At 46.2% G+C, this 13,681-nt stretch overlaps 1 protein-coding gene across 1 annotated transcript in view; it reads right to left on the bottom strand.

Annotated features, from left to right (window-relative positions):
• The window catches only part of LOC116955462 (uncharacterized), a 200,939-nt gene that overhangs the window by 37,345 nt on the left and 149,913 nt on the right, over positions 1-13,681 (bottom strand). Inside the window, exons 40-43 of the mRNA XM_076052996.1 lie at positions 10,507-10,560; positions 9,067-9,120; positions 2,910-2,966; positions 2,181-2,234 (exon numbers count right to left, since the gene is read on the bottom strand). Coding sequence (XP_075909111.1) covers positions 2,181-2,234; positions 2,910-2,966; positions 9,067-9,120; positions 10,507-10,560 — 219 coding nt within the window. The remainder of the gene's footprint in view (positions 1-2,180; positions 2,235-2,909; positions 2,967-9,066; positions 9,121-10,506; positions 10,561-13,681) is intronic.

The raw sequence follows: 13,681 nt of genomic DNA, 5'->3' as shown, positions 1-13,681 counted from the left end.
AATATCGTCGTCATCATCGTCATCATCATCATCATCATCGTCATCACCGTCGTCAACGTCGTCATCACTAAACATTCACAGCATGCCTCCGACGCAGTGTGGCCCTGTGCGGTGAGAAGTGAACGTGGCACCCCAACCGAGTGAACCCGGGAAAAAAGTGACCCCACTTTGATGAGCGTTGAGGCAGTGGGTCAGCGTTGAGTCTGTGCATCGTTGAGTCTGTGGGTCAGTGTTGAGACTGTGTTTCAGTGTTGAGGCTGTGGGTCAGTGTTGAGTCTGTGGGTCAGCGTTGAGGCAGTAAGTCAGCGTTGAGACTGTGGGTCAGTGTTGAAGCTGTGTGTCAGTGTTGAGGCCGTGTGTCAGTGTTGAGTCTGTGGATCAGGGTTGAGTCTGTGGGTCAGTGTTGAGTCTGTGGGTCAGTGTTGAGTCTGTGGGTCAGTGTTGAGTCTGTGTGTCAGTGTTGAGGCAGTGGGTCAGTGTTGAGTCTGTGGGTCAGTGTTGAGGCTGTAGGTCAGTGTTGAGTCTGTGGGTCAGTGTTGAGTCTGTGTGTCAGTGTTGAGGCTGTGGGTCAGTGTTGAGTCTGTGGGTCAGTGTTGAGTCTGTGGGTCTGTGTTGAGTCTGTGGGTCAGTGTTGAGTCTGTGGGTCAGTGTTGAGTCTGTGTGTCAGTGTTGAGTCTGTGGGTCAGTGTTGAGGCTGTGGGTCAGCGTTGAGGCAGTGGGTCAGTGTTGAGGCTGTGGGTCAGTGTTGAGTCTGTGGGTCAGTGTTGAGGCTGTGTCAGTGTTAAGACTGTGGGTCAGTGTTGAGTCTGTGGGTCAGTGTTGAGTCTGTGTGTCAGTGTATAGGCTGTGTGTCAGTGTTGAGTCTGTGGGTCAGTGTTGAGTCTGTGGGTCAGTGTTGAGTCTGTGGGTCAGTGTTGAGTCTGTGTGTCAGTGTTGAGTCTGTGTGTCAGTGTTTAGGCTGTGTGTCAGTGTTGAGTCTGTGGGTCAGGGTTGAGTCTGTGGGTAAGTGTTTAGGCTGTGTGTCAGTGTTGAGTCTGTGGATCAGGGTTGAGTCTGTGGGTCAGTGTTGAGTCTGTGGGTCAGTGTTGAGTCTGTGGGTCAGTGTTGAGTCTGTGGGTCAGCGTTGAGTCTGTGGGTCAGTGTTGAGTCTGTGGGTCAGTGTTGAGTCTGTGGGTCAGTGTTGAGTCTGTGGGTCAGTGTTGAGGCTCTGGGTCAGTGTTGAGTCTGTGGGTCAGTGTTGAGTCTGTGGATCAGTGTTGAGTCTGTGGGCCAGTGTTGAGTCTGTGGGTCAGCGTTGAGTCTGTGAGTCAGTGTTGAGTCTGTGGGTCAGTGTTGAGTCTGTGGGTCAGTGTTGAGTCTGTGGGTCAGTGTTGAGTCTGTGGGCCAGTGTTGAGTCTGTGGGTCAGTGTTGAGTCTGTGGGTCAGTGTTGAGTCTGTGGGTCAGTGTTGAGTCTGTGGGTCAGTGTTTAGGCTGTGTGTCAGTGTTGAGTCTGTGGGTCAGGGTTGAGTCTGTGGGTCAGTGTTTAGGCTGTGTGTCAGTGTTGAGTCTGTGGATCAGGGTTGAGTCTGTGGGTCAGTGTTGAGTCTGTGGGTCAGTGTTGAGTCTGTGGGTCAGTGTTGAGTCTGTGGGTCAGCGTTGAGTCTGTGTGTCAGTGTTGAGGCTGTGTGTCAGTGTTGAGACTGTGTGTCAGTGTTGAGTCTGTGGGTCAGTGCTGAGTCTGTGTGTCAGTGTTTAGGCTGTGTGTCAGTGTTGAGTCTGTGTGTCAGTGTTGAGGCTGTGTGTCAGTGTTTAGGCTGTGTGTCAGTGTTGAGTCTGTGGGTCAGGGTTGAGTCTGTGGGTCAGTGTTTAGGCTGTGTGTCAGTGTTGAGTCTGTGGATCAGGGTTGAGTCTGTGGGTCAGTGTTGAGTCTGTGGGTCAGTGTTGAGTCTGTGGGTCAGTGTTGAGTCTGTGGGTCAGTGTTGAGGCTGTGGGTCAGTGTTGAGTCTGTGGGTCAGTGTTGAGTCTGTGGGTCAGTGTTGAGTCTGTGGGCCAGTGTTGAGTCTGTGGGTCAGTGTTGAGTCTGTGGGTCAGTGTTGAGTCTGTGGGTCAGTGTTGAGTCTGTGGGTCAGTGTTGAGTCTGTGGGTCAGTGTCCATTAATGGGATGTAGGCAGACATTTTGGTAGTGTCTCCATCACTGACCGGATATCCCGGATCTCCCGAGAGCCCCTTCTCTCCAGGGCTGCCTTGGGACCCCTTAAACACGAACATCACTCCAGTGTCATCACTCGCAATACCGGGGCATTGGTAATAATTATCATTGTTAATAGATTCATCATGAATAATCCTAATTGCTGATAATCATTATCGTCGTCACCATCAGAATCTTAAACATCATTTTCATCCGTCCTCATAATCACCTACATTACACCATCATTGTCATTTTAAACATTATCATTGTATTCATCCTCATCATCATCTCCATTGTCATTGGTGTAGTCTGTCTCATAAGTTATCGTGTCTGTGTATATTTGTATAATTTCACTCTTTTGTATTTGTCTGTGGTGATGGCGTGGAGCAGAGGTGCAGCGGTTAACGCGCTGTGCTACAAACCCGCTCGTGGCCAACACCGGTAACGATTATCTGAACTCGTCCTGGGGCTCCCCTAGGTCGACCCAGCCTCAAATGAGTACCTGGTGCGGTTGTGTAGTAAACATTGCCACTGGGGATACAAAGGCGGTCGGGCGTGGTGCTGCCGTTCCCGGCCTTCAGGGGCCGCTGAGATTCGCCACAGACGGCACTTTGCACCGACAGTCCGTCAGAGGCGATACGGGGGGGGGGGGGGGGGGTGACCTCTGAACTCTAAGTTTGTTTGGTATGGGGGCCGAGAACGTTGGGCGACTCGCTCCGCTGTTGCCGCACTGCACTCACTCTCTCGCCGGGTGGTCCAGTGGGGCCTTCCCCTTTACAATCTTCCCCTTGTTCTCCCTGCAGCCAAAAAAACGTGCGGATTAAAAAAACAAATATCCATTTTTTACTGGACCAACACACACACACGTTGTACTCTTTGGTTTTTCGGTAAAGTCACGTAGGTAACATAAAATGAAAACAACTAAATTAAATCACGACGTTTCGGAGGCAACACAAGCTTCCGTCTTCAGGTGGAACAGTCACAGCAGAATAGCTATTATATACACAGACACAGTACAATAGAATAGCTATTCTGCTGTGTTTGTGTATATAATAGCTATTCTGCTGTGTCTGTGTATATAATAGCTATTCTGCTGTGGCTGTGTATATAATAGCTATTCTGCTGTGTCTGTGGAAATAATAGCTATTCTGCTGTGTCTGTGTATATAATAGCTATTCTGCTGTGTCTGTGTATATAATAGCTATTCTGCTGTCTGTGGAAATAATAGCTATTCTGCTGTGACTGTGTACATAATAGCTATTCTATTCTGCTGTGTCTGTGTATAGCTATTCTGCTGTGACTGTTCCACCTGAAGACGGAAGCTTGTGTTGCCTCCGAAACGTCGTGATTTAATTCAGTTGTTTTAATTTTATGTTACCTACGTGACTTTACCAAAAAACCGAAGAGTATGAATCCTTGCAGTCACGAAAGCTTCAAATCTAGAACACACACACACGTTGCTCACCACAACACACATGTCCGCTCACGAATCACAATATTGCATTGCTACTTCAGGAGGCATACGGTGAGCTATAAAGTCCAGTAGTGGGCACGGGGTAAGAACGTAACAACGACAAGCAACAACGGCAACTTGTGTTGCTATGGAAACGTCGTACAAGAAAGGTAGACACAAATCGCCCAACACACAAAACAACAACACGAAACTATCCCCCATCCTACCAGGCAAAGCCCACTGGAGGTGTTGACTTATTTTTTTTAGAAGCCACCTGGCCACCACGAACGATGGCAGTTCCACAAAGCGGCACCATCATTTGGACATTCATAACGGCAAAATCATCTGAAAAATCTCAATGCGTGTTATTAGACCTCCTTTGCCAGTTCCAAAATGTAATAATAGGGGTTTTTCCCCTTTTTTTCCGGCAACAAAACTGAAACCTTTTTACAAGGATTCATGTTACTGCATTAACCACAATGCCTTTTGGCGTCATCTGGTCGAGCACCAATTGGGTCGAGGCTTAAAAGAAAGCCGTCCCTTGGTGTGCACCAATCAGTTTCAAGGACAATGCCACATATATTATCATAGTGTGTTTTTTGTTTGCATTTTGACTGCAGGTATTGTGGTTAATGCAGTAACATGAATCCTTGTTAAACGGTTTCAGTTTTGTTGCCAGAAAAAAAGGGGAAAAACCCTATTATTACTCAATGCGTGTTCTTTTTTTTCTTCTTCCTGAAGACGACCGCTTGTGTTGCGATCGAAACGTCGTAGTTTTTGTTATTTTTGTTGTTTTCTTTGAACCTATTCCACGTGACTTTACAGAAAGAGCCAAGAATAAAGAAGCAACGGTTATACGTTTAAATAAATTTTAATCCATCAGCCCAGGTGGTTTTCCAGATCAATACTATCCAGCAGCGTTTAAGCAAGTAAACTGTGGGGCAATTTCGATCTTGTGTGTACGTGTGTTGGACATCTTCCGCACCGTACGTAGCCAACCGTGATAATTGGAGTTGCAGTGTTGAGTCTATGGGCAGTGTTGAGTCTATGGGCAGCGTTGGGTCTATGGGTAGTGTTGAGTCTATGGGCAGTGTTGAGTCTATGGGCAGTGTTGAGTCTATGGGCAGTGTTGGGTCTATGGGCAGCGTTGGGTCTATGGGTAGCGTTGAGTCTATGGGTAGTGTTGAGTCTATGGGCAGTGTTGAGTCTATGGGCAGCGTTGGGTCTATGGGTAGCGTTGAGTCTATGGGCAGTGTTGAGTCTATGGGCAGTGTTGAGTCTATGGGCAGTGTTGAGTCTATGGGCAGCGTTGGGTCTATGGGTAGCGTTGAGTCTATGGGCAGTGTTGAGTCTATGGGCAGTGTTGAGTCTATAGGCAGTGTTGAGTTAATGGGCAGTGTTGAGTCTATTGACAGTGTTGAGTCTATGGGCAGTATTGAGTTTATAGGCAGTGTTGAGTTAATGGGTAGTGTTGATTCTATTGGTAATGCTGAGTCTATGGGCAGTGTTGAGTTAATGGGCAGTGTTGATTCTATTGGTAATGCTGAGTCTATGGGCAGTGTTGAGTTAATGGGCAGTGTTGATTCTATTGGTAATGCTGAGTCTATAGGCAGTGTTGAGTTAATGGGTAGTTTTAAATTTTGATTTAAAGCTTTCGTGACTGCAGTAATTCATATTCTTAGTTTTTTCGGTAAAGTCACGTTGAAGAGCCCAATGCATATCCGACCAGGAACACATAAGCAGTGAACTCAAGCACGTACACCAAGCTCTTAGGGCTAATGGTTACTCCGACTATACAATCCGCAAAGCTATCACTCAAACCATGAAGAAGAACCCTCTTGAGGAGCCTTTCAAAACCATCACTTTACCCTACATTGCTGGGATCACAAAAAAGATCTCCAAAATCTTGAATAAACACAAGATCCAGGTCCGTTTCAACACATTACATAAAATCCGTGATCTGGTTCCGTCTGTAAAAGATGTGATTCCGGACATACAATACCCTGGTGTCTACAAACTAAGTTGCCTCTGTGGTAGTAGTTACATTGGAGAAACCAAACGCCATATCTCGGACCGCATTCGTGAACATAAAGCAGACCTTAAACACGGTAGGACCAACACCTCGGCCGTAGCAGATCATTGTTCTAATTCAGTAGGCTCACATGCCATTGACTTTTCCAAGACGGAGGTTCTTTGTAAGCCATCTGGCTTCCATGAGAGATTCGTTCATGAGGCTATCCACATATACAAACAGAGACAATTTCAACCGAGAAGATGGATTCTATCTTAGCAATCATTGGAAAGATTTGATAAATCATTTCAGTTCTTGATTGATTGTTCACGCTTACAGTGGCTTTCAGACAGCATACATAAAAACAAATTTCGTCTCCCCCCTCCTCTTTTCAAAAAATAGATGGACTAGTCCTGGCAAACTGCCAATCGTTGCGCGTGACGCAAACGTTATTTTTTATATATATAAATAAATATGCCATTTTCAAAATAAATTTATGCAAACCGACACACCTGATGATGACCGTTTGAGTTATGGTCGAAACGTCGTGAGAATTTTTTATTGTTTTATATATATTTTGTTATTTTGTTGTTTCTCTTCAACGTGACTTTACCGAAAAAACTAAGAATATTAATGGGTAGTGTTGAGTCTATGGGCAGTGTTGAGTCTATTGACAGTGTTGAGTCTATGGGCAGTATTGAGTTTATAGGCAGTGTTGAGTTAATGGGTAGTGTTGATTCTATTGGTAATGCTGAGTCTATGGGCAGTGTTGAGTTAATGGGCAGTGTTGATTCTATTGGTAATGCTGAGTCTATGGGCAGTGTTGAGTTAATGGGCAGTGTTGATTCTATTGGTAATGCTGAGTCTATAGGCAGTGTTGAGTTAATGGGCAGTGTTGATTCTATTGGTAATTCTGAGTCTATGGGCAGTGTTGAGTTAATGGGCAGTGTTGATTCTATTGGTAATGCTGAGTCTATGGGCAGTGTTGATTCTATTGGTAATTCTGAGTCTATGGGCAGTGTTGAGTTAATGGGCAGTGTTGATTCTATTGGTAATGCTGAGTCTATGGGCAGTATGTATATTGGTCTTTCTAACGCACCGTACGTAGGGAAGGATAGCAAACTCAACAGAAAAAGCAGTTCTAAAGAATTGAGTTTGTCAATCTGGACGATGAGGATGATGATGTAAGAGTGCATCACAGCTCCAGTGGCTTCCTAATATTGGAAGGGAAGAGCGTTCCAGACGGCCGCAGAAGCAGCGCATCTGAAAGCGCCGCGCGATGCGGTGACCGCTCTCGTTCGATCGCTAGCAGCCAAAAGCCGCCTGGGTCTGATCAGCAGCAGTCCGTTTTGTTAAACACATGCGGTGTGGATTGCCAGATGTTATTGGCAAGAGCACTCCATTTAAACGATGGGGCCCTGTTCAGTTCCGTTTCGACCTTCTGGATCTCATCAGCAGCAGTCCGTCTTGTTAAAAAATAAAATGCGGCTGAATTGCCAAATATTATTGGCAACAGCTCCCCCTTCAAAAGTATCCGTCCAGTGCAAAAAAGGAAAAAAAATAGATCAATATTGCATTTCAAGGAGCACTACGGCTAAAACTAAACATCCGCAGAGCTCCGTTCTATCTACGGGGACCTATCTGCCAGCTGCCAAAATGATGAAAAATAAGAACAGGTTTTGCCCGCTCTGGCAATTCATTTTTATTGAGGGTCTGTGTGTGGTCTTGGTGTGGTCTTGTTTTTGCTGTTGTATTACAGCCTTTCCAAAGCTTCGGAATTGATGATGCAATTCTAACTTAAATACTTTACTTTTTTAATTAAGGGACACCGCGGTGGCTATGAGATGTTAACTACCTCGCCTGGTGTGCAGGAGGTCGTGGGTTCGATCCCGACCCTGACGCCTGCTGCTGCTGTATATTTGGAGTTTGCGCGTCTCTCTCTCGTCATCATCACGGTGGCTAGGAGATGTTAACTACCTCGCCTGGTGTACAGGAGGTCGTGGGTTCGGTCTCGACTCTGACGCCTGCTGCTGTATATTTGGAGTTTGTGTGTCTCTCTCTCTCATCATCATCACGGTGGCTATGAGATGTTAACTACCTCGCCTGGTGTGCAGGAGGTCGGGGGATCGATCCTGACCCTGACGCCTGCTGCTGTATATTTGGAGTTTGCGTGTCTCTCTCTCTCTCATCATCATCATCACCACGGTGGCTATGAGATGTTAACTACCTCGCCTGGTGTACAGAAGGTCGTGGGTTCGATCCGACCCTGACGCTTGCTGCTGTATATTTGGAGTTTGCGTGTCTCTCTCATCATCACGGTGGCTATGAGATGTTAACTACCTCGCCTGGTGTACAGGAGGTCGGGGGATCGATCCTGACCCTGACGCCTGCTGCTGTATATTTGGGGTTTGCGTCTCTCTCTCTCCGTGGTCGTGTGGATTTTTTCTCCGGGTCCTCCGGGTTTTCCCTCCACGTTTAGAAACATGCGTTTAAACTACTCAGATTGTTGCCACATGGTTGAGCTATCATTTGTGACCTGGTCGCTTTTGAAAGATAAGTAATAGCCTCCGTAGGCTTTGCCTGGTAGGATGGGGGATGGTTTAGTGTTGTGTTGTGTTTGTGTGTTGGGTGATTTGTTTACCTTATTGTACTTAGCACCACTATCGTGTTGTTGTTATTGTTTGTTGTTCTAACCTTCTTACTCCGTGCCCACTACTGGACATCTGTGACAAAAAAGCTTCATAGCTCATCGGATTCCTCCTGTACATTCTGATGCAGGACGACGTTCTGTGTCTCCACATGTAAACAGAAACTTGCTTTTTGTTCTCAATCCGTCAGCCTCAGTGACTTTTAGAGACCACCACGTCAGTGACGCACGTGACCTCAGCTCCCTCCAGCGGGTGATGGGATCCACAATGTAGGCTTTTTTTGGGTTATCACGCGTAAATCTATCGATGAGTAAACTTCGTGCAAGCTTTGTGTCACGTAAACAGAAACGTGCTGATTCGTCACTAGTACGACAAACCGGTGTGTTGGAGAGCAAATCCACAACACGTACAGTCTGAGTACTGACGTTCCGCCAGTGATTACCCCCGGCACCATCAGGCAGGACAGGGGTTGGGATGTCCGCGACGTCATACCGCGGTGCTTGGAGTTTCGACGCGACGTCATACCGCGGTGCTTGGAGTTTGAGCGCGACGTCATACCGCGGCGCTTGGAGTTTCGACGCGACGTCATACCGCGGTGCTTGGAGTTTCGACGCGACGTCATACCGCGGTGCTTGGAGCTTCGACGTGACGTCATACCGCGGTGCTTGGAGTTTCAACGCGACGTCATACCGCGCCGCTTGGAGCTTCGACGTGACGTCATACCGCGGTGCTTGGAGTTTCGACGACAAAAATATCCTAAACTAAAAAACAAAAGTGTATCTCACCTTTTCACCTTTGGGCCCAGATATTCCCCTTGGGCCCAGAGGGCCCTTGTGCCCCTGAATAACAATAACAACAACAATAATAACAACACCGCCAACAAAGTTTACACAAATGAAAAAAATCAGAATAAGCGTTATCCTTTCTGGCAATAAAACAGGGGGGGGGGGTGTTAAGATTTTCAAACACCAAATATAAACCTTTCACAATGAATAAATTGTCTGCATTAACCACACACACAGCACTTGTGGTGAACATGCCAACTACAAACACGGCTCTGATACTAATGTATGATGCACCGTCTTTGAGACTGATTGGCCTACAGCAGAGACATCGGCCTTCTCTTCACGGCCCAGTCTCAGCACCAGTATCAGACCAGAGAACAACTCCACGAGGCGTGTGGGGTTCATGCAGACTTCATCCCTTGCAAAATGTCTCTATTTGGTGTTTGAACGTACAGCTGTTTTATTGCCGCAAAGGGTAGAAAAAACATTCTTATTTTTTTTTTACACTTTGACACTGGCAAAAAAGGTCCCATTTCATAGTTGCTCACCCCGAGCTATAAACGCTCTTAGACGAGTAGCATTGTCCTTGACCTGTTCGCCTTGTGGCGTTCTTCTCTGGTCTGACACTTGTGGTGAGGCTGGGCCATGAAGAAGGCCGCCGGCTCTGGTGTAGGCCAATCAGGGTCAAAAGCGACGCATCGCATACGTTAGTGTCAGAGCCACGTTTGCATTTGCATGTTCACCACAAGTACTTCTGTGTGTGGTTAACGCAGAAACTTGATTCCTTGTGTTTGAACACCTTAACACTATTTTTATTGCCAGAAAGGGTAAAAATCAATAAATATTTTTAATTCTTTGATAATGGAAAAAAGGGTTCCAGAGTTTACATGGAGACGATGACTATGAATGTGTGTCAAGATTATTAAAAAACGACAATGTCTTTACCCTTCCTCACTCGCAAATATACGGGAGGTCAGTCTAACGCGTGGAAGGGCTTTCGCGACCAATATTATCCATAATGGAGGTTTGTTAGGTTAGACCGTGTAAATGTGTCGCTAAACCCGCCACCGCCACCCGGCACAGCCAATCAGTAAGGTTTGTGTCACGTAAACAAGAACGTGCCAATTAGATACTAGTTCGGCACTAACCGGTCGTGTGCCGGGAGAGTAAAAACGCCTGATGATGCTGGATGTAATCACCAGCGATTACCTCACGGTACTCAAATTTGTAATCGTTTGTTCGATTTACTCTCCGACACACAACCCGGTTGAGCTGACGTTAGCAGCCAATTGGCATGTTATTGTTAACGCGACACACACAACCTTACCGATTGGCTGGCCGTGTCAGGTGGTGGCGGCGAGTTAACGACACAACATTCATATGAACCCCCTTAACTTACAGTGTATATATATTTTTTTCACGTTTACCGCGGACACTCACCGAGTTCCCCGGGATGCCCGATTCGCCGTGGACTCCCATTCGCCCCGGTGCACCCTGGGAGGAGACAAATAAAAGAAAAAAGTTAATAACCAATATCCGGCACGAGTCCGATCTGAGATGTCGACGCACACTCAGGGCGCCGACAGGTGAGTCCGTGCGTCCAGGTGAGACCAGCATGGGAGGGATGCTGGGTCGTGATGCTGATGGAAGGGAACAAAAGACGTAACAAAATAGGACCAGTAATATGAGCCAATACAGAGCAGAGACAGAGACATCCAGATCAAGATCAGAGATAGAGAAAACCAGATAGAGACAGAGACATCCAGATAGAGACCAGAGACATCCAGATAGAGACCAGAGACAACCAGATATAGTTGTTTTATTTTTTACCTACGTGACTTTACTGAATAGAACCAAAGAGTATGGATCCTTGCAGTCACGAAAGCTTCAAATCTAGAACCAGATATAGATCAGACAGACAGATAGAGATCAGAGACATAGACATCCAGATAGAGATCAGAGACAGAGACATCCAGATAGAGATCAGAGACAGAGACAACCAGATATAGATCAGAGACAGACATCCAGATAGAGATCAGAGACATCCAGATATAGATCAGATACAGAGACAGTCAGATAAAGATCAGAGACAGCCAGATAGAGATCAGAGACAGACAGATAGAGATCAGAGACAGAGACAGACAGATAGAGATCAGAGACAGCCAGATAGAGATCAGAGACAGACAGAGGTCAGAGACAGTCAGATAGAGATCAGAGACAGAGACAGCCAGATAGAGATCAGAGACAGCCAGATAGAGATCAGAGACAGCCAGATAGAGATCAGAGACAGCCAGATAGAGATCAGAGAAAGAGACAGCCAGATAGAGATCAGAGACAGACAGATAGAGATCAGAGACAGACAGATAGAGATCAGAGACAGAGACAGACAGATAGAGATCAGAGACAGAGACAGTCAGATAGAGATCAGAGACAGAGACAGTCAGATAGAGATCAGAGAGAGACAGATAAAGATCAGAGACAGAGACAGTCAGATAGAGATCAGAGACAGCCCGATAAAGATCAGAGACAGAGACAGTCAGATAGAGATCAGAGACAGAGACAGTCAGATAGAGATCAGAGACAGACAGAGATCAGAGACAGAGACAGACAGATAGAGATCAGAGACAGCCAGATAGAGATCAGAGACAGAGACAGACAGATAGAGATAAGAGACAGACAGACAGAGAGAGATCAGAGACAGAGACAGACAGAGATAAGAGACAGAGACAGACAGAGAGAGATTAGAGACAGTCAGATAGAGATCAGAGACAGACAGATAGAGATCAGAGATAGAGACAGACAGATAGAGATCAGAGACAGAGACAGACAGATAGAGATCAGAGACAGAGACAGACAGATAGAGATCAGAGACAGTCAGAGAGAGATCAGAGACAGACAGATAGAGATCAGAGACAGTCAGATAGAGATCAGAGACAGTCAGATAGAGATCAGAGACAGAGACAGCCAGATAGAGATCAGAGACAGAGACAGTCAGATAAAGATCAGAGACAGCCAGATAGAGATCAGAGACAGAGACAGTCAGATAGAGATCAGAGACAGGCAGATAGAGATCAGAGACAGAGACAGACAGATAGAGATCAGAGACAGAGATAGACAGAGAGAGATCAGAGACAGTCAGATAAAGATCAGAGAAATAGACAGTCAGATAGAGATCAGAGACAGCCAGATAAAGATCAGAGACTGAGACAGTCAGATAGAGATCAGAGACAGCCAGACAGAGATCAGAGACAGAGACAGTCAGATAGAGATCAGAGACAGACAGATAGAGATCAGAGACAGATAGAGATCAGAGACAGCCAGACAGAGATCAGAGACAGAGACAGTCAGATAGAGATCAGAGACAGACAGATAGAGATCAGAGACAGAGACATACAGATAGAGATCAGAGACAGCCAGACAGAGATCAGAGACAGAGACAGACAGATAGAGATCAGAGACAGACAGATAGAGATCAGAGACAGAGACAGACAGATAGAGATCTGAGACAGACAGATAGAGATCAGAGACAGTCAGATAGAGATCAGAGAAAGAGGCAGCCAGATAGAGATCAGAGACAGAGACAGTCAGATAGAGATCAGAGACAGACAGACAGATAGAGATCAGAGACAGAGACAGACAGATAGAGATCAGAGGCAGCCTGATAGAGATCAGAGACAGAGACAGCCAGATAGAGATCAGAGACAGACAGAGATCAGAGACAGAGACAGACAGATAGAGATCAGAGACAGACAGATAGAGATCAGAGACAGAGATCAGAGACAGAGACAGCCAGATAGAGATCAGAGACAGAGACAGTCAGATAGAGATCAGAGACAGACAGATAGAGATCAGAGGCAGAGACAGTCAGATAGAGATCAGAGACAGACAGATAGAGATCAGAGACAGACAGATAGAGATCAGAGACAGACAGATAGAGATCAGAGACAGAGACAGTCAGATAGAGATCAGAGACAGACAGATAGAGATCAGAGACAGACAGATAGAGATCAGAGAAAGAGACAGCCAGATAGAGATCAGAGACAGAGACAGACAGATAGAGATCAGAGACAGAGACAGTCAGATAAAGATCAGAGACAGACAGATAGAGATCAGAGAAAGACAGATAGAGATCAGAGACAGACAGATAGAGATCAGAGACAGACAGATAGAGATCAGAGACAGTCAGATAGAGATCAGAGACAGCCAGACAGAGATCAGAGACAGAGACAGACAGATAGAGATCAGAGACAGACAGATAGAGATCAGAGACAGTCAGATAGAGATCAGAGACAGCCAGACAGAGATCAGAGACAGAGACAGACAGATAGAGATCAGAGACAGACAGATAGAGATCAGAGACAGAGACAGACAGATAGAGATCAGAGACAGACAGATAGAGATCAGAGACAGTCAGATAGAGATCAGAGATAGAGACAGCCAGATAGAGATCAGAGACAGAGACAGTCAGATAGAGATCAGAGACAGACAGATAGAGATCAGAGACAGAGACAGACAGATAGAGATCAGAGGCAGCCAGATAGAGATCAGAGACAGCCAGATAGAGATCAGAGACAGACAGAGATCAGAGACAGAGACAGACAGATAGAGATCAGAG

The sequence above is a fragment of the Petromyzon marinus genome, chromosome 59 (genome assembly GCF_048934315.1).
Source record: "Petromyzon marinus isolate PM22_M1 ecotype Great Lakes invasive population chromosome 59, UKy_Petmar_22M1.pri1.0, whole genome shotgun sequence".
NCBI classification, from domain to species: Eukaryota; Metazoa; Chordata; class Hyperoartia; order Petromyzontiformes; family Petromyzontidae; genus Petromyzon; species Petromyzon marinus.
The sequence above is the reverse complement of the archived record's forward strand: the minus strand, read 5'-3'. Positions and strand labels throughout refer to the sequence as shown.